The sequence below is a fragment of the Seriola dumerili genome, unplaced genomic scaffold, assembly GCF_002260705.1.
Source record: "Seriola dumerili isolate Sdu_G_001 unplaced genomic scaffold, Sdu_1.0 BDQW01000161.1, whole genome shotgun sequence".
NCBI lineage: Eukaryota > Metazoa > Chordata > Actinopteri > Carangiformes > Carangidae > Seriola > Seriola dumerili.
The window spans coordinates 6,185,258-6,206,479 of NW_019174416.1; the positions used below are offsets into that span (position 1 = coordinate 6,185,258).

The following is a 21,222-nucleotide window of genomic DNA, read 5'->3' on the forward strand; positions in this document are numbered from 1 at the left end:
CTCTCTAGTTTTCATCTGCCTCTCTCCCTCTTCCTTCCTCCCCTCCTCTCTGTCTCTCTGCCTTTCACCTATGCCTTCCTTCCTTTGCCCTCCCTCGCTCTCTCACTTTCCTCCCTCTCCTTCCTTTCTCTCCATTTTTCCCATTGTCTCTCTCCCACTCTTTCTGTTTCACCTCTACCAAACACAGATGAAGCAACTCTACACTATGTTGGAGGATGTTTCCTGTCTCTCTCTGTGTCTATCTTCTGTTTTCTCTCAGCTCAAACCCCCACCCAACACTGCTTAGCTTTGGAACAAAGACTTTTATTTCAAGATAAGATCATATTCATTTCAATTTTCCAAATTTTTGATAATGTGTAATAATGTAATGTTAGAATGCTTTGCACAACTGAGCTGTCCATTTTCTTTATATGAAGAGGAAACTGACTATTTTTCAACACTAAGAAACCCTCTTGTTTATCTTAGGTTGAGCAAGTGTTTTTCAAAATAAAACCCTTCCAGTGGCTTTCACTGTCTAGCAGCTGCAGAAGGTGTTGTGATATCACTGTGGGGAGGGGTTAATTACCTCCGCCAAGGGGTTATGTTTCCCTCTGTCTGTTTAGTTGTCAAAACGATTATGCAAAAAGTACTGAATCTATTTACATTGAACTTGGTGGAGTGATGGTTTATGAGCCAGGGAACAACCCATTAAAGGTCCCATATTATAGAATGTGACTTTCCATGTGTTTTTTGATTATAAAGCAGGTCTAGGTTCTATATCAACTCTGTGAAAGTTTTAAAACGCTCAATCCTTTGAGAAATATACACAACCTGTTATCAGAAACTGTGACTTGTCTTAACTTTATTAGCAACACCAAGCAGCCATTCTGTCATTAAGGAAACGCTGCACAATCTCTGGTAGCTTAGGTTTATTTTTTTCTGAAAGAACAAATTTTACCAAACTACGATAGTAGGTTATACTATGTTATCTATGGTTGGCCTGGCTATGCGTCACTCAGAAAACAGTCAGCCAATTAGGAGAGGGGCTAAGAAACCAACACAAAACGCCTTGTTCTTACTAGAGCTCTTATGGATCACTTACTATGAATCTGAATTTTTTCTTTGAAGTTTGGTGTATGTTGTGTGGCTTTGGCCCTGAGGTCTGTGCTCTCTCTGGTTTTGTTGCAACAGAGATTAGCAGTTGGTCAAAATCTACATTTGGACATTTTTATACTTTGATCAGCACATCAGTGAACATGAGTAATGTAAGAATAATATGTAGGTCACAGAAAGGGAAATGACGCTTCTGAAACTAGAAAGATTTGAGGAAGTGTAAGTGAATCACTCTGGGAATTGTACTGCGGCCAGCTGTTTTATGGCTGTGCATGATGTATGAACATGGTGTCACCAAGGCTTACTGAGATGTATCAACTATCGAAGCCATGCTATAGAGCAAATTCAGATGGCTGTGACCTTTCAGAACTGTTTAGAATGACAAATGAATGTTAAGGATATGTTTCAATTTATTTTATACATGCTATAAACATTAGTCTAGTCAGAGTCAGAGTAACTACCCTGAATCTCGGGACTAATTTCAGCTTTACTTAGAGCAGAACTGTGTTGCATCAGCAGTGATCATGGCGCTTAGTCTCAGTGGAGTTTGCCGTTTTTACATTGTAACACACACACACACACAGAGAGAGAGAGAGAGAGAGAGAGAGAGAGAGAGATGACTCTAAAGCAATAGCTTGCAGGGAAGGGAAGTTCTTTTTGCAAACAGGGAAACGCCCTGTGTGTGTGTGTGTGTGTGTGTGTGTGTGTGTGTGTGTGTGTGTGTGTGTGTGTGTGTGTGTGTGTGCGCTGTGCAAATGATGACTAGATGGTACGTGAGAGGAGCATGCAGAGTGTGTGTCTCATGGTGATATAGTACTGAGAGAGTCCAATACAGCAACTCAGCAACTTCATGTTTATTTGAAAAGTTTTAACTGCTGAAGTTACTACTGTTAGTCACAGACTTTGCTATCCAGGAATCAAAAGCCACGTTTTGCTCTTTTGCTCTAATAATTCATGGCAAAACAAAAGAAAAATCCTATTAAGTCGTTTTACCTACATTTAAAGGCTGGATTTCTTTGTCTTGGTGCCACAAAACTTCTGCAGGCATACTACAACCATGTGATTGCTACCACACATAATACAGCTTTTAGCACTAATGTGTGCAAGTGTGTGTGATCTATTCAGACACCAATTATTCTGTCCCTCTTTAGGACACCAAGAAGTAAGCATTTGAATATGTGAAATCAATGCTGTGCATGATGAAAAGCTTCAAAGAAAAGGCAACAGACAAACAAGAAGAGAAGAGAAGAGAAGAGAAGAGAAGAGAAGAGAAGAGAAGAGAAGAGAAGAGAAACTGAGTTGAGTTCGGGGTTTGAGGTTATAGAAATGGAGAGGAGTAGAAATAATAGGAGAAAGGGGTGATTGTGTTTGTCTTGTTGAGGCCGGGCCACTTCCCTTTTTGACCGCAAGAACTTTTAAGGGAACTTTTTGAGGGACTACCTGCATTTATACAGCAGGAACCCGGATCTAGTTTTAGCTCTTACCCTGAAAATCTCCCCACTACCATGACACTGGTCAAACACAAGTTTCATTATTGACATTTAATATAGCAAACAAATAACCAAAAAAAACTGTGTCTTGAGTTTCATTTTCAAATATTTAAAATCTCCAACACTCATATATCTCTTCTCTAACATACATTCAAACAACACTCACCTACAGCAGTGAGGACTGTGTTTTCTTCTTTCGTGCAACACTTGAATCTCAGTCTACACAGTGGCTTTTTAATGGGTTATCGCTCTAATTTCTCTAATTACGGCAGCTTTTAAGATATGATGGGAATGCAAAAACAAGTCCTCTGAAGATTCTTTGAGTTCCTGAGTAGGTCCTGATTTTTCACTCTCTGAGGCCATTTGAATGAAAAGGCCTAATTGTTTTCTCCAGCTCTCTCTGCTCCATCTGAGTCTCCATCTCCTCTAATTGGGTCCGTCTTAGCATGTCAGAATATCCTGTCTGCTGACCAGGAGGCCGTTCCACTGGATTAAAATGAAAACGAGGCTAATGGGGCTCACTTTCCTCCAGCGTCAGAGCCCACTGACATGACTGACATGATATCAAAAAACTAACCGGCAATTAGTGGATCAAAAAACTACCCACAACACAATGCAACATGAGTCAAAGTAAAATTTAGCAATCACTACAATCAGCTCCTGATGTCTGCTGTAAGGCTTCAATTTGGAGCAGAACTAAATAGCAATATAAGTTGGACTACAAACCATTTCACCACACAACAGACAGTGGATCACTGTGGCTTACAGTAGGGACTGCAACAAACTGCACACTACTGTCTGCACATAAACATTGTCATAGTGACTCCTTCTCCATTTCCCTCCTCCGCTTCTTCATCCTCTTTTTCAAAGTCCCACTGTGTGTTCATGAATTTTCCACACCCTGTCATGCCTAAACTGCCCCCTGTCCTCACTTAGTTTCCCTCCTCTAGGGATCACCTGCCTGCAATTCTTAATACCTTCACATACGTTTGTTGCAAAGATGCCATGGCGTTCCAGCAAAGTCTATGATTTTCAAGTTATATGTTTTTTTTGTGGTGCCTGGTCCCACTCATTTGTTTTCCTGACTTGACTGACCTTATATACCTCTGCTTGTTGCTTGCAAGCCTGCTGATTAACATTAGACCTTACTAAAACTGATTTTCACAAAACCTGCAATTTCTCTGTTTTGCCATTTGCTTTCTGTTGCCCTCTTAAATGAATTCCTCAAACACACTGTAAGACACAACAAAACTGGTTGTAACTGTGTGCATTTCACATAGAGCTGTCTTCATAAATGTGCTACTTTTAGCACAAAAACCATGGTAACAGTGCTCTCAGCATCTCTGCAAACGTAAAAGAGGGACTTCCTCTGCCCAAGGCTGCATACTAAAAATGCAGTGTGTTAATGTTGTGACTCTGCAATACAAACACATGACAGATTTTTTACACAAGGCGATGTCTTTTTCTGTCTAGGCACAGTATAGATGACTTTTTTTACATTGTATAAAAATCTGTTTATAAAAAAATACCTTTTCTGTTGAGAAAAGTCGTGATGATGACACACTACAGCAAGGTTCAAAACTAACTTTCCTCTGTTGTTTCATTAATGTACATAACGTTAATGCAGAGGTCTAAGCTTAGAATTGAGATCCGACCGAGCATCCATGCTGGGTTTCCATTACTAAATACTTAAACTGCAATGTAATGAAAAGGCAACCCACATATAAATAAACAGAGGAAAAGCCCAGATGCTTTGTCAGCATCTCCAGCACTCAAATCAATCCACAACCAAGTGTTTTCTTTGGGGACCATGTGTATGTTTGTGTGTGTTTGTGTATGTGTGTGTGTGTGTGTGTGTGTGTTTGTGCAGTGTAAGTCATTGTTCTATTGGCCCAGTTCCTGCCCTGGTTTCCCCACTTACACACACACACACACACACACACACACACACACACACACACACACACACACTCAGAAAGTGTCTGTTAAATGTACACAACAGTGTACAACAGATCTGCACAGCCCTCATCAATTTCCAATGAATTACCTGTTAGCATTACAAACTATCAGTATTGCTTTGCCTATAGTAATTCTTATGGAGGCAGAAAAAAAGTATTTTGTTGAACAGAAATAAGGATTGTGAGAAGAATCTCAAATAATTACTGAAGTTTTACTCTTCACAAAACAAGAATCCTCTCAGAGGAAGCTTCTTCAGAAAACAGGTCTATCAAATCAGCTTCTCATGTCTCCGCTGCCTCTGTTTGTGGGTTGATGACATAAGAAACCCTAAAATCCCTGCCCTGAATGAAACTGCTCACCATTCATCCATGTTTGGACGTTTCCCCTTGTTGAAACATCAATGAATGTGAGTCACAGGATGAAATGTGTGACTTTCTACCCCTGTGTAAAAGCACCCAGTGTAAAGGGCAACACAGGACTTAGTGTCTTAGTGCATCTCTTGCAACATTTCCTCTTTCAGGAAATCAAGTGGCAATCGAGGCACACACCCACCTTCTGTCTCACACACACACACACACACACACTTCTGCGAACTATCCATGAACCTCATTCATTCTTTAACCCTAAACTTTTAACCTCTACCTTAATTCATACCTTTATCTTAAAGCTATATACCACATTTTTAACAAGACCAAGCCTGAGTAACTCATTTCAAAGCTGTTTTATAGTTAGCTTCTTGAAATTATTGATATTTTGATATTAACACTGATTAGCCACAAAACAATACATAACTACAAGTAACCTGAAATTGCTCCTACTGAGCAAACCCAGTAGAGAGCGCACTACTGTCACACCAGAGACCGTTCGCATCCACAGTCCCGTCTGTGGTTATGTTTAGTCAACAAAAGCAGGAAAAGACATTGGTTTTAGTTAAATGTAAGTAAATAGTTCCCTGAAGTCACGGGTTAGGGTTAGGGTTTTCTGTACTAAACCAGGCCACAATTTTCCCTAACTCTATCCAAGTGCTGTGAGGGTTTAAAAATAACCATAAAATTGTTTAATCATGCCATTGTCACTGCAATTGGATATTGTACAGCAAGATCAGACATTCTGGCGGAAAACGAATAGCTCATCTGTGAACATTTTACATTCACTTCAGTTACAGTACCAGTCAAATGTTTGGACGCAAAATGGGAAAGTGTGCAAACTTTTGAATGGCACTGTATGTTCAGTATCATTTGCAACTTGCCAAATACATAAATTTACAACAAATCCTCATTGTGAAAGAAAACGTAATCCGGTCGCAATTACGTTTCCTGCAGGATATATCTGCTGTTTCAGTTTAGTTGGGTAGAAATGTCATTTTTAAGAGGCAGGGGTGACTGCACATGCCTTGTCCTGTAGGAAGAATAACCATACTCTTCCATAATTCATTTTGGATTTAGGCAATTTCGTATCACCTTCTGTATAAACATGTTTATTTGTCTTTTCTTTAAGGGGCAGTCATGTTATTAGCACATTAGCAGTACATCTTACTGAGGCAACAGTAATGAGGTTTTAAATTCTAATGGGTGTGAACCCTCTGTTGCACAACCATCATTTGCCCAAGAAGACCTCCTTTTTCAATGTTCAAATCTTCAACTAGTCCATAAACCCCAAGTAAAACAGTATGTGGTATAGGTGACCTAGCAAAAGCATACGATAATGGGACACAACCATCTGCACAGGCCTAAATAAAATTTAACACCTCTCGTAACCACAAACCACTCATACATATATACAAACAGATATTGCGATAAGGAAGTGAGCCCCACCCAGGGCCCTTTAAAGATGCTGCAGATGCTGGTGTGTGTATGCTACAGGATATTTCAGTCAAATGAGAATTTCAGCTATTTTTTTTGTAACTGGAAGTAGCAGAAGCGAGTTTTACCAGAAATGACGTGTCAGATTCTGTAATATACCATGTCTCCGTGTGGCAGGGCTGTTGGTGGATCAACTTACTGCCAGCGTTTTTGTGTGCAAACAGTGTTTAGATGGAAACATGACAACACAATTAAATCATTTTTTCGTTTCAGTATCACAGTTTACAGCAGTGTTCAAGTTCTTTCATGCATGCATGCAACAAACCAAACCAAATTGGAAAAGAGGGACAGAAAAGCATCATAAGAGTGCTTACCTTGTACACTTGACCATAGGTTCCATTGCCAACCACCTCCACCAACTCAAAGATACCTGCAGGATCCTAGAGAAATAAAAAACATTAACACTGTCAAGAAAAAGAAAATAAAACTGGGATTAGAGTGATGTCAAGTATCAAGTATGTGAGCTGAGTCAAACAGAGAGAGCAAAGATGAGTATAATTAATATAGTCAACAAACGAAAAAACAGTATAACAGTAGAAACAGTGTAGAAAACCGTGCATTTCAGCAAGGTCACAGGTTCATGCCATGCAAAACTATGACAAGTAGCTTTATATACTCAGTGCTGAGGGCAAATGGAGAACAATGCATTGTTATACCGGGATGTGGACTGAGGAAGTGGTACTGAAAATGCGGATAACATTGTGAGCTACAAGTAATGAAAATACAGATTGAAAATCATTGAAATTTTCCTTAGTTTGTAATTTTATAGATCGTGGCTTCACTGACTACTGAAATATTATCACCTTGAAATACATAAAATGCCATTACATTTTTCTAGACATATAGTGTCATTATCTCCAAAGATACCAATATTACAGGACTGAGAGACAAACAGTGTAGTATAATGACCAATGAAAAAAGATTAAGGAAATTCCAAACTGCAGCATAGGACCAATATAGAGTAGCGTTTCAGTATTATAACCATGTGAATTTGGTTAAAACAACAATACTGTATGTCACAAGTGTGTGACAAGAGTGTTTTCTTTTCTTTATGGTTTTTCTGTCAAACAGTTTACGTTAGTGGGTTTTCTTGTTGTCGATCACTTGTTGCATGTCAACTTTTCAGCAAAGGAAAATCCAGTGTGTAAACACTGTAACTTGTAAACTTACAACAAACAGGACGCAGTGCAGACAGAAAACATTATGTTACTCGATACATTACACAGGAACACTTAAACACACGATAAAGGTTTCTTAAACAGTACTTAAAGTGAGAGCCGACTTTTTGGCAAGATCTTTTTTTTTAAATCTCCGACTGCCCACTAAGTTGTTGCTTGAAACTACCGTTAAGTTTCAAGGAACACCCACCACATCCTACAATGTTTACTCAAACACTTCTTTAAAAAGGAGGACAACATTTCTATCCTTACTCTTAAAGCAGCGAGGTCTATACTGTCCAAACTTCGGGTGGTGTTTTCTCTCGACATTGCTGCCAATAACTTTGTCAGCGTGTTGATGTTTGTAGACAAGACATGGACGGTCACAGTTTCTTCTCTACAAACTAACGGCTTTTCCTCTTGTCGGGTCCATTCTGAGGTTTGGCTAGCAGCGTCAAGCTAGCCAGCGTCATACACACGACTTCCATACACGCCTTTCAAAATAATTGTCTTCCTCGGCACACCTGTTAAAAATGGATTGATTTGGGGGTTTCTTTGTTATTGGTGATACAAGATGATACAGAGACTATCAGCAATATAATAGAAAAACATACATCATATCAAAACATGTTGAACCTTCTGTAGCTTTCGCTAAACCTATTGTAAGTCCCTACATACAGTGGAGTCCAAAAGTTAAAACCACTGTCCCCATTGGTAAATGGTCACTGTGGACAGGCTTGATTGAAAGTTATGCAATTATTTAGTAAGTTTTAATTGCCTTTTCACGACCTAATTCTTTCTTTTATTATTATTTACTGTTTCAGGCACGAGTCAATTTTACAACTCAGCTTTAATTATGAAACTACCAACATCCTGTTTCCGGGTGCAGCAACTACGGTTCACCTAACTTTACTGAGTTGTTGCCCCTAGGTTTTGCAGCTGAGAAGTGATTTCTCAGAAACTTGACATCTAGTGAACCGACGAGACGAAGAACTTTTATTTTACTAAACCCCTGTTTCTACAGTGTTGGTGTCCAAACGTAGTTAGCAGGAATAATGAAGTGTAGTACACAACAATCTTTCCACGTGTATTCGTGTCCGTGGTCGTGCGCGCGCGTGTGTTTTTGTGGTGAAAGGTCCTCCTCACGTTATTCTATAAAAAAATAAAATAAAAAAACTCAGTAGTCACTGTCTACTTTGTAAATGCCTTTTGTAAATCAGTGATAAGTGAATTAATAACAAGATAAACATTCAGTAAGCTCTACTGAAAGGAACGTAAACACACACACAAACGCTGACAGTGTGACTACACTGAACATGTTGCCCTGACAATCATTCTTACAGTTTACCCTCAATCATTCCTGAGCATTTGCAGGTGTTTCATTTCTATTCTGGTATCCCCTTCACATTAAGGGGGCACATCATATTTATTTCATAACAGTTGACATCTTAAGGATGTCAGCCATTTGTTGTTATTTTACCTCATCCTTCAACCTTTTTAACATAACAAAACTAAGCAACCATCAAGGCTGAGGTTGACCCAGTAAAGGCAGACTTCTTAGCTTCAACAGACCTATTCCACAGCAGACACTTGTGATAGCACACGTGATAGCAGGGAAAGCCCTCAGTAACACTAATGAATGCTGCACTGTGCACGTGTCCAGTTCCAGATTGGAGAAGGAGAATTTGAAATTTTTGATTGAACATGAAAGAAAATAAAAATGAAAAAATTCTTCTGCCTATTTTTAATGAACAATGCTTGTTTTGTCCCATCTTTCTGTAATGTCCCGGTGAACATCGACAAAGTGGCTCTTTAAACTTCGAAGGAAATGGGGCCTGCCAACAGGCATTCGCAAAATAAACATTTTTTGCTGTTCAAAACAGATTCTCAAACAGTGTAATGTGTGTATGAGCAACTTTATGTGCTACATACGAGTCTCACAGCTGCCACTAATTTTGCATGATGGATTTTTGGCCACATGGGGGCAGCGGAAACAAGTTGTGAACAAAACATTGACAGAGCATCAACTTGGTAGCGACTTATTGCTTATTTACACATGCAGCCATAACAGAGCAACAAAATAATTTATCTGGTGTGGTGTTTGTGGCCACTTGGTGAATCTGTTTGAGATCTTTGTACCAACTCCTGAATATCTGGCTCTTACACTGTTAAATGCTCCACTCTGTTCACCAGCTTTTTGTTAACATTCTCTGCTGTTTGTTGCTGTGCAGGTAGTGTACAATGGGTTTTTAGAGCTTTGTCTCTGAAAACAGCGCTGCCTGCTGCAGCTAAAAATTAGGCTATGCGAGTGGTGAGACTGAACTAAAACAGTAACGTTTTCACTCAGATAGATTAACATTGAGCACAAAAGTCACTTCAAAGCTCTGTAGCTTCATAGTTCTTTGTAGTTTCATCACAAGCAACCCCCTGTTATATTCACAGCTATAATCAATATTAAGACAATATTGATTATAGCTGCTTATTTGTGATAGTACAATGTATTCATAAACATAACCCAATTACGCTCTCATGTTTTACCAACTCCAACTGATGTGTGCTAATTGTTGCAGTAAAAATTCTGGCTCACTTATTTCATGCATCTGTGTAAATTATGCACTGTAGGCCTACTGACAGGACATGATACTTGATATGAGAGAATAATAATTATCAGCTATCAGCAGTGACTCGGTATCGGAATGTGATGAGACAGTCCAACCAGGCCAGAGCTAGCTGGTTAGCATGCTAACTTCAGTAGCAGAAAAGAAGTGATAGAAATAGAAGCAAAACAAGAAGGTTGCTTTCAACCACTGGAGACAGCTCTTGGTAAAGGAACGTAAGTAAGTAAAGGAATGAAGTCTGATGCTGAACTCGTCCAGTTTCTTATAGACTGGTAAGTCAACAGCTGTTAATGCTAATCTTGGCTATGTAGCAATAGCAAAACTTACAAATAGCTCCCATTAAGTATGTTCCCTCTCAGTTATTTATGCTGCAGTATTTATTTGCTTTACCCATGTAATTATGTTTTTAAGTGCAAAATGTATTGGAGAGATGGAGCTTCACATTCCAGTCCCCTGACTGAGCCATTGAGTCACAGTCATCATGGTGGAATAAGGGTCATTATGTGGTGGGACACAGTCAGTGTGTGTATGTGTGTGCATGTGTGTGTGTGTGTGTGTTGGGCAGAAACAGAGAACGCAAGACTATGCTAGAATCCTGTGTGTGAGTGTGAGTGTAGGAGAATGAGAGAAAGATGGCAAGTGACTCTCTTGCACCCTCTGTGTGTGTGTTTGTGTGTGTGAGTGACTGTGACAAATTAAAGAGTGAGAGAGGGGGGAGAGAGGATAGCTACGAGTGTGCAGTGTGTGTGTGTGTGTTTGTGTGTGTGTGTGTGTGAGTGTGTTTCTGTCCCAGCAAAGAATGGTCTCTCTGTGGTCTCACACAGTGGCCCTGTTCACACCAGGGTCAGCTGCCTGCACACACACACACACACACACACACACACACACACGTACACACACATACACTCAAACACACACATTTCTGGACTTGTATCCAACCTAAACAAGACAACATTCTGTGAAACAACTGAATAAGAAAATTCCAGAGTGATGGATGTCGTTTGTCTGTCTCTCATTTCATTTTCTGTGTGTGTGTGTGTGTGTGTGTGTGTGTGTGTGTGTGTGTGTGTGTATGTGTTTCTGTGTATATGCAATCAGGTAACGAGGTATTCTGTGTCTGTGTCAAGAGGAAGTTGATATTCCACTTATTTCAACCATTTCCTCAGGACACTTGCATGCATACATGCACACACATACATACACGAATACACACACAGTATACAGTGATAAGAGTTGTATCACTGTAAGTTCCTCAGAAGCAAAGAGAAGGGAGGGGATTTCTTATTTTGTCAGGCACATCAAAGCCTCAAATATTTAAACTTTTTATTCTAACCTATACATGATGACAAATTTCTTATTCAAGATATAAAGAAGACACAGTCACAATGAACATGGTTTAAAAACAATGGTTAAAAATGCTAGTTAGTCAACTGGTTACAGACAGGTGACAAATTAAAGGAAAAACCTATATAAAGAGGCTTACTGAGGTGTTCGAGACACCACGAGCCTCCAGAGCAGCTTCTATTGACATATTCATCCCTGAAATAAATGTATATTCTGAAGGTGGTAGAAACATCAGTCCAAAATCTCTGTGTTTAATTGCCACAGCCTATGAGTCATATCATCTTCATGGTCAGCAAACCATCTGGTGCCCCAAGATTAACTCTATTATCCCAGGTGTTGTCATCCTGGAAAAGACCTCTCTCAATTCCACACAGCCTGCAGTTCTCAAAAGACAATCTTAGAAATTAGTAACAGGAAATGTTGAAACTAAGCGGCCCATATCTAGCATGGTCTAGTTGTTTGACCTCTCCTGAACTTGTGATTCATGACATTTCACAATCAGGCCAAGTTCCTTGGTCAGATTCAGGGGGCTGACACTGGGCCAAAGAAAGACCAAGTTCGAGTGCAGCTACCCCATCCCCAAAATTTGCCATTTGGTCCTCCATTGTCAGACACTTAGCCAACTCAGACCCTCCAACCCACCTGACATTAAAGTGGTTACAGAGGGGTTAGAGACAGAAGCAGTATAGAAGTCAAAGTTTAGCTTGCTGCAGGTATTGGTGATCGAGTTGGTTGAGGTCACTCAAGAACAACAAGTGTTTAGCCTGGGACCCATCAATATAGTTAGCTGCTAGAACAGCATGTCCTCACATTGGACATTTTTTTCATCCATCTGAGGATAAAAATATAAGAATAAGCACACATACACACAAACACATAGAGAAAAAGATCCTGCAGAGGCATACTGTAGTGATTCTAATAGGCTGGCTGAGCACATCTTTTTATCTGTCTCTGTCTCCCTCAGTGTCTCCTTATCGGCCTTTTTCTCATGGAAGAGCCTCAGACACCGGCTCACAAACTTTTAAAAGATACAGATGCCCTGATATATATAAAAAAAAAAAAAAAAACATGTGACAGGATTTTAAGTTGGGATGTAATGTAGAGTCACATAGGAATTATAAATGGAATTGCTGTATGAAAAGTTATCAAAACTTAATTAGCACTTTATTTTATTTCTCTCATTTCCTACCACACTACTCTCCTTTCCCTTTTTCTGCTCTCTTACCACATGAGAGCGCTGTTGCTTTTGTTTGCATATTACCAAGCTCATGGGTGACATTGCTCTGTATGTGAGGTGAAACCCCCACCAGAAGTGTTAGACGGGGCTACTTTCACTTCCGTATAAAGGCAGAGGCAGACAGGAAGTGGTTTTTAAAGATGTGTATGTTTGGGTGTGAAAAAGAAAAGAAAAAATGCAAATCATTTTATGTCATGTGTATCAGTTGAGAGATCAAAAAGGAGTGAGGAAGAGATAACAGGTAGAAATCTACTGAAGCAATGATTTCAATATGATTAAACATGCTATCGTTTCACAATACAATTCAACTCACTGTACTTCATATGAACGGATAGAATACATAATCTCCAACAAGAAAAAATATATGTATTGGTAAAAGGATCATTCAAAGAGCAGAGAAGCACAAGAGGGGAAGTACTTATGCTTGAATTTTGCCCTCATCAGCTTCACCGAGGATTGTAGCTTCCTTAAATAGTAACTCATACTAAAAGTAAATTATTTAATGCTGCTTGTTAAAGCTACAGTATGTGACGTTTGTCTAATATTCTTCAGTTCCAAAACTTATCTTAATGTGTACATGTGCTGTCAAAGGCTTCTGTGACGCAGTCTCTCTTCACTTCCTATTCACATGAATAGCTTAAGATGAAACTGTGATAACCAACTGAAGCAGTTAGTTGAACATCATATGTAGAAATTATTTGCTTGCTACATCAAGCTCAGTGAGGTTTGCATGTTTTTTGTGTTTACTGCTGAGGGCACCACTGAATGTATGGAGAAATCATTTTGCTGGTGAATAGTTTGGTTACAACTCTAATAAAAGAAATACATATAGCTGCAGACTACTGTGAATCTGTTACTCCTGGCAGTATATTTAATTCCTGTTGTGGATATGTAGGTTGTTGCAGGTCTGCAGTAACTACAGATACTGCTTTGCAGTATACCGTGAGAGCTGCAAAGTTTGTGGTTGTATGCAGGTGTGCTTGTAAGATAAACATCTTTCTTTTCTAAGTTAGGTTTCTGTGGTGAAGGACAGTCACACTTTGTGTATGACTATTCTTTGTACCCCTGTAAAAACAAATTTCCACTGTCTTCATGCCATTAAAGTTACTTTGAAGACGGAATTAAAATGTTATACTGGTAGGGGCTTTGAATGCAGACAGCTCCATTGTTCTACAGTGTGGTAACTATTCAGCCTGCTACTTCTTTGTGTTTGTGCAGGTTAATATACAGTAACTTCTTTTAGTGAGAGTCACACTTTGTGTCCTGGGCATGTAAGCTCAAGAGCAACTGTAAATATCATCCTAAAATATTTTAATTACATCAATATATTTACAACCATTTGTGCAATCTTTGCAATCAACTAAAATATGACACATTTTCCTTACCGTCAAAATGCATATCTGTCTCACAACCTCTATCTTAGTATCAAAAGTTGATTCCATACGTCACAGAGAAAAAATATCATGACGACAGTAACTTAAGATGAATTTAGGGTTATGATGTAACTGCTGTATTGTGCAAAGGGGTTATGCATTTACAAGGTGCAGCTTTTAAACGGTTTAAAAGAAGGCACGGGCAGAATTGATTAACAGTCACTTTGTGTTTGAGTTTCATACATTCGCCATACGTCCAGAAGCTGCTGAGAGCTCCCCAGAATTGTTGTAATGACAGAGGTCCAGTAACAGCTGCTTGTCGACAAAGGCATCATTGCCATAAACAAGCCACTGTGAGGAGGATCTGTTGGTGCGATTCCAATATGTCTCAAACACAGTCCCACATAGACATCTTCAATGTAAATAGCTTTAACATGCAAAGATGCCTCCAGTATCTTTTGGGGCAAATCCAGTGAGAACACATAGCCCAGTCCCAGGGCGTACGGTGGGTAGGTTGGCTCGGGGAAGGCAGAAACAGGCAGAAACCACTTTGAGGTCTGGTCTCGAAGAACAGCAGCATACCTTGCCACCAGTCCTGTCAAGTAGAGATGTTGGGGGGCTTTCAAAAGCATGTCAACAAGCTTCTGGACATTAAGGAACATGTCCGAGTCGACCTTCATGGCGTAGGAGGTGTTGGGGCAATGAGAGCTGAGCCATTCAAACATGACCATGGTTTTAATGGTGAGGTTATTGTAGCTGTCCACAAAGCTACTCTGGAGAATGTCTTTATGTCTCCGGCTTTCCTGTAACACCTAAAGAAAGACAGGTAGGAGGCTTAGTTTAGTTTCTAGTGGAAACAAATTAGCAACCACTTGGTTATTTCCACATTCAGCAGATATGGAACAACATTAGTGTTCATTTTGAGTCGGGTTTCTGACCACCTGGCAAATGTAAGTCAAATCCACTCTCCTATATCTGAAATATCTGGCTCATTACTGATACATGCTCGACTGTGTTCACCATCTAGTAACTTTGTCTGCTGTATGTGCTGGGCAGGTAGTGTACTGTGTGTTTATCAGAGCTTTTTTTTTTTTTTTACTGAAAACAGCTGCTGCTACAAACAGGTTTGGTGACAGTGGTAAGACTTAACTAAAGGAAGAACAGAAATGCATTTTGATTTCCCCCAATGAACCCCTGGAACATTTTTTTTCTCTCATGTTTGTTGAATGATAGTAGAAAGGGATACTGAAAAAGAAGTCAGTAATTTAAAAAATGAATATACTCACTTGCTCATCCAGGAGCTTATCTCCCTCACTGGACACTCCCAGCAGGAAGAAGTGACTGACAACTTTGCCCAGCACTGTAGTTTCTTTGGCCCAAGTGTTACGAATTATGTCACGGGCCTCCCTGTTGTGAATTGCGACTGGGATCATAAGAACCAAGAATGGGCTTTCCTGCTGACATCTGATTGGTTCATCCAATCTGAAAGTGTAGTTGTGCGGGTATGCCACAAAGTACTGTGAAGCAGAGGAGGTTGGTGTTTTTGAGTGTTGCACCTCATTAGTGCTGGGTTAAGACTACCTTTTTTTTCTATAGCCTACTCTAATGTTAGCTACACAGTGAAAAGTGGCGATCTATTACGATGTGTTCAGACAAAGTGAATTTTTGAATTGCTATATTTAGCTTGCTTACTTGGCATTATTAACTAGTAAGGCTACGTTTAGGGAACAACTGGTTTTGTTCAGACTTGGGGTACGTGTGAACCTCATTCACTATGAGGATAGCACTTACACCTATCTAAATGTAGGTAGAGCTAAAGGAAGATTAGCTGCTCTAAGTTAGCTCTAATGTTAAACTAAATGTTAGCGTAGGTAACGATAAGTTAGGTGTTGCTGGTCATTTAATATCTCCAAACTGGCTGCTTGTTAGATACAATGTCTTATTTTATTTGTGTTAAATGCAGAATAAGTGGCTTGAGTTAAGAGAATTTGGAGTTGTTTAGTGGAGCTATTCTGAGATAATTAAGTAACAAGGTATGTAATTTATTACTCTTGCTGAGTAATTAGTAGATAGATAGATAGATAGATAGATAGATAGATAGATAGATAGATAGATAGATAGATAGATAGATAGATAGATAGATAGATAGATACTTTATTTATCCCTGAGGGAAATTCATGAAAGAGTACTGTAATTACTTATTCAATGATTAAAATATAATGTGTAGGCTAATTCATTATATTTTTCAAGTAACTTGTCCAACACTGCCCAGGATATCATTTTTTTTGGTCAAGTTATAACATTTTCAACTCCAGCAGAAGCATTTTTAGCTTTAATCATTTCTTCATGCCTCATTTGAGAATTTTCAGCAACTTTGTTTGTAATTGTGCAGCGCCTACAATTCACTATGCAACTGTTTGAACACACCATTTAATAAAATGGACTTAAGTACAGGCACTTTAGTACAGTAAAAGCAACTTATTAGCCTTATGTATAATTTTCTAATTCATAAATTTCACTCAGTCTCAATTTTAGCTGAATTTCAACAACTAAATGTTAAAGTCTGTCCTGGAAAGAGACATTAAGAGGTATCTCCTAACTTAGAAACATTTTTTGGTGACAACAGCATCATGTATTAAAAGAAGGAGAAACAGCATGTTAATATTGATTTATACAAGATGCAAGGGGTTCACAGGAGGCCCATTTGGGGTCCTATGACCATGGTTTAAACACATACATTTATAAAACTCGAGTTACATCCAGATTACGTATAATGTTTTGCTGTGTCTCATTATGTGGTCTCTGTGTTTACATTCATCTACTCGTACAGAACAGTGATCCCAGTGTAATCCATTTGAGACTGAGAGTCTTTTTAATTTCCACAGCCCTGTACCCTTGGAGCCTATGCATGTAACTGCTGTAGAAGTAGCATGCCCCTTACAGCAGGTACAAATTCTGCTTTACTCTGATGATTCATCTGAAATGTATGACTGTTCTTATTATCAGATTAACAGGTAAGCACAGCGCTGATGCATTACGTGTGTGGATTTGTCTTTGCCTCGGTCATTTTGATAGCTGCATCTGTTTCAAGACACGGACACAGAGGCCAGTAGATATACTTACACTGCCAATTTCAGTAGTCATATTGTTGTAAGATTGGCTCGACACTGAAGTTGTCTTCCAAAAGTTCAAAGGCAATAATACCTTGATGCTTGACATGTTGAAAATACATATTACTGTTCCCAGCATTAAGGGCGGCACCAATAACCGTGGCCTAGCTCTTGTCCATAGAGTCTTTTCACTGCCAAGACAAAAGTGAAAAAGGACATCTTTAATGCCCATTAACTGCACAGCAGAAGCACTTTACAATCCATTATGGGATTGGAATCAGGAAGCACTTTGCTAATAATGCCTCTTCCTTGCCTAGTAATGCAGGGAATCTTCATTAGTAGTGATTTATGTATAACTGTTTACAGCAAGTAAAGGAGTTTCCATTAAAGTCTGCATCCATCAGAAGTGTGATGTATGTTAACACACTGTACACATTGATGTGAAGTCTATTGCTTTACAAGCTTCTGTAGGTAGCCTTCATGGTACATATAAAGCAATCAGTCAACATAATCAGGAATCTCCTAAACTACTGTATAGACAGACTGAATGAGAAATCAGTGCACTTTTGTAAGACTATACAAATCTTGCCCAAACCTCTACGTTTTAACGTTCCTACACACTTCCCTATTTTAATTTATTTACGTCATTACTGCCTAGTGATTAGTAGTAACAGTGATGACAAAAGGGCTATGACTCAAATTATTACTTATTACGACTTTCCACTTCAGTAGACGGATGTGAAAACAGTCTTCTGGTATCATAGTCTGGCCATAAGTCATTCTGCACAGTGACGGTTAAACATTAAACTGAAGAAACAATATGTTTTTGTTGTATTGTTTAAGGTCTGGTTCTAGTTCTGCTTTAACCAAACACCGTAAACATACACAGTTGCTTTAAGGTTAAAAATAGAATCGGGTTTACAAATACAAACAAACAAGGATTCACTTCTCATTCTTAAGTCTTAGCATTGATCACAACATGATCTCACTGTCAACACCTGAAAACTGACAACTGTGACCTCCCAAATACTACAGCTGTTCCCAATGTTGAAACCCACAGATATTAAAACTTACAGTACTAACTCTCACACATAAATAACACAGATGAGGAATAAGTCTCTGATTAGAAATATAATATATCAATACATTTAGTTCAAGTATACTAGAAGAAGATTTAACTGCACTCATACTTTTCTGTCGCTACTGTGTCAGTGATGGACTGTATGTAGACATAAAGACATAAGAAACTGAAAAAAAGGAAGGAAAGACATGAAACAACAGAAAATAATTGAATAAAAACTATGAATTATATACAATTTTCATTACATTTGGAGTGGGGACTTTCCAGGGAAATAAATAATGGTTAAACAGTGGTGGGTTTGGAGGAGAGATTTTTCTAGAGGTTTGTGAAGCTGTAAGAAGATTTCCCATGTGACTTTCAAAGCTATGTCTGTGCATGTTTTAACAATGGCATGTAGAGACATAGATTTTGTCAGAGAGAGAATAAATGAAACAAGCTGCTCAATTGGTTCGGCTCACAGTGAAAAAAGAAATCTTAGGTGATTTTCAGATATGCTGTATTTATTTGTAATTTCTTTTGCATGTATGCATGAGATAGTATGTCTGAGTGCCAAATGCTAAATCGAATTGTACAGATCCAATTGAAGAAAAAAAACATCAATTTAGAAAAAGAATATGATTATATAAAAAAAGATATAATCAGATACATAATCAGATTAAAGACAAAGACACTCTAGTTTCCACAGTTTCACTTTGAGAAGTTCAGATATTGTACTGTATGGAAACCTGTTAAAAATAGCTATTAGTAGTACTGATTTTACTGTAGCAATTTTCTCTGCAGTTGAGACCAGGAAAAAACAGAGGCTACCAAATATTATTTGCTTCTCTGGTTGAACACTCAAATAAACATCACAGCCACGCACTCAGAAATGATACATTCGAACACGAATAAAGACATTAGCTCTAATGTGTATTAGGAGCTCAGTTTCCACAGCAATTAGTCTGACTGATCTGATAAGACCAGACAGGACCTGTTCTAACAGCTTTCACGTTTAACAACCAAATTGAGACTTTCACTTTACCATGTGTTTACTGTTGTGTTTTACCATATGTTAAAATGAACACATTTTAAAGAAACAGAATTAAAATCTAAACGTACCCTTTAGAAACAAGCTTCTCCTGCATGTTTAAAGACGTGGCTGAGAAGAGATTGATTTCACAACTAACAGCTAGCAGCACGCTAACAGACAGACAGCGGCAAATAATGAGGATGTTTATGGGGATATCTAACTGTCAGACTGCACTGTGGTTTGTGACGCTGTGTGTGGGAAACACACACCAGGCCTCCTCCTGACAGACACACAGTACTGTGATTCATGTGAATGCCTGTGTTGGATATTATTTACAACAAGATTTAGCTGATTTTGTCTGAAGTGGTGGCAGAATCAGCATGACTTAACATGCAGTTTGATTTGCCTGTTGTTATTGCAACACCATCACATTCATGCCAACACTCTTTTCTGTCAACACCCTGTCCTGTTCACTCTCTCCCTTTTGCAGATTTCAATATTTGCGTTTACTCTTCACTCTACTGCTCTTTCTACTATTACCTTGAACACTTGAAACATTTCCTGCATTGACAGACACAACATAAACTTGAATAAATGCATTCAGTCAGCCATGTTCTACTTACTGCATTGAAAATACCAGTTAATGAATTGGAGATTGATTACATGTTCCAGTTTTCTGTTTAGAATGCAGGTGTGGTTTACATGTTAAGCACTTCTGCAGGGAGTTTTTGTATCTTGCTGTGTTCCTCCCACTTTTTATCTGCACAGCTGAGATATAAATATGCATCTGTGACATCATCTGAATGATGTGGATATTCTGAGAAGTGTTCCAGCATTACTGAAAAGAAAATGTGGTCAGCATACATTTCCTTGGAAAATACCTGATAAATATACTGATTCATGTAGGGGAAAAATTATTTATTACTAGCGTTGATTGTTAGATATAGAATAGAGTAGTTATAGTTACACCCAAATGTTATCTCTGACTGCATTCCATGGCCCGCTCTCGGAGGGAGCAATGTACCTATAGAGGGTGGGTTAAACGAACTAGGAGAGACCCTTATCTCAGTTATCCAGAACAACTGTTTGCTTCTTTAAAAGTGATGAACAGTTCAGTTCTAGTCAGCCTGAGCCAGAGACATCTCTGACTCGTTTGATCAAACTATTGCTGTGACTTTGTTTGACTCCATTTGCTTGTTCTTTGCCTGTTTTACACTTGCTTGAGTGATTCAAATAAACATCAAAACCTTACAAGGCGTTCTCCTTTGAAGCTTTCTCACCAAACAGTTTACAGATTTCCACCACAATTCATTTTAAATGCAATGAACTACAGGTTCTTCGCTAACACTGAGTGTGGATCATGAGTGACTGACTAAAGCTACATGTTATGAAATCTGCCTCTAAGTTTTCAACTCCCATACTATCTCCATGTATCAAGGGTTTTGTTTTTAATGTGATTATCGTCTTCTCTGCCAGTGGCTACTTTCTTCTCTGCATGTCTCTGCTAGCATGCTAACATGCTAAACTAAGATAGTGAACATGATAAACAATGTATCTGCTTAGCACCACCATGTGAGCATTGCTCATTGTGAGCATTTGACCATGCTGGTGCTGCTGCAGTTGCTGTAGATTACCAAAAAGCACAGCTGTACCTGTAGTTCCCTCCTGTGCAACAATGAGTGCAATGTTTTCTCTGTGGCTGAATCTGTCCCAAATATAGCATGACTGTCAGAAGCCACCTCCACATCTAGACCAATTCTGGCAAACACTTAGAAAATCGTCTGGCTGTCAGCCAATACCAGATGATAACAGCCAGAATCTGCCCAGATGTGGAAGTATATGGGCCAAACTTGGGTCGAGGATGCAGGCATATGTAGAGGTTTTGCTACA

At 38.9% G+C, this 21,222-nt stretch overlaps 2 protein-coding genes across 5 annotated transcripts in view; both read right to left on the reverse strand.

The window, feature by feature from the left end:
* The window catches only part of LOC111226586 (misshapen-like kinase 1), a 66,453-nt gene extending 58,479 nt beyond the window's left edge, over nucleotides 1–7,974 (reverse strand). For all 3 annotated transcript variants that reach the window (XM_022751817.1, XM_022751816.1, XM_022751815.1), the window contains exons 1-2: nucleotides 7,834–7,974; nucleotides 6,718–6,783 (exon numbers count right to left, since the gene is read on the reverse strand). In XM_022751817.1, coding sequence (XP_022607538.1) covers nucleotides 6,718–6,783; nucleotides 7,834–7,890 — 123 coding nt within the window. In that variant the 5' untranslated portion in view covers nucleotides 7,891–7,974. The remainder of the gene's footprint in view (nucleotides 1–6,717; nucleotides 6,784–7,833) is intronic.
* A 4,628-nt stretch (nucleotides 7,975–12,602) lies between these two features.
* Nucleotides 12,603–20,021, reverse strand: LOC111226588 (beta-1,3-galactosyltransferase 2-like). 2 transcript variants are annotated; one of them, XM_022751819.1, is made up of 4 exons: nucleotides 19,956–20,021; nucleotides 17,256–17,433; nucleotides 15,419–15,649; nucleotides 12,603–14,944 (listed from the first exon to the last, which is right to left on the reverse strand). In XM_022751819.1, exons 1-4 carry the CDS (start codon nucleotides 19,958–19,960, stop codon nucleotides 14,345–14,347), a joined length of 1,014 nt encoding a protein of 337 aa, XP_022607540.1. In that variant the 5' UTR covers nucleotides 19,961–20,021; the 3' UTR covers nucleotides 12,603–14,344. The 2 variants fall into 2 exon arrangements, with proteins under 2 accessions (XP_022607540.1, XP_022607539.1); XM_022751818.1 differs by lacking the exon at nucleotides 19,956–20,021 and adding an exon at nucleotides 19,422–19,505.
* Between the last annotated feature and the right edge of the window lie 1,201 nt (nucleotides 20,022–21,222).

Coding starts and splice junctions, on each gene's coding strand:
- LOC111226588 (XM_022751818.1), bottom strand. CDS start 19,447: ATGCAGGAGAAGCTTGTTTCTAAAGG. Junction 15,650..17,255: donor TGACTACTGAAATTGGCAGT/GTAAGTATATCT, acceptor TCTGCTTCACAG/TACTTTGTGGCATACCCGCA. Junction 14,945..15,418: donor ATAAGCTCCTGGATGAGCAA/GTGAGTATATTC, acceptor GTCTTTCTTTAG/GTGTTACAGGAAAGCCGGAG.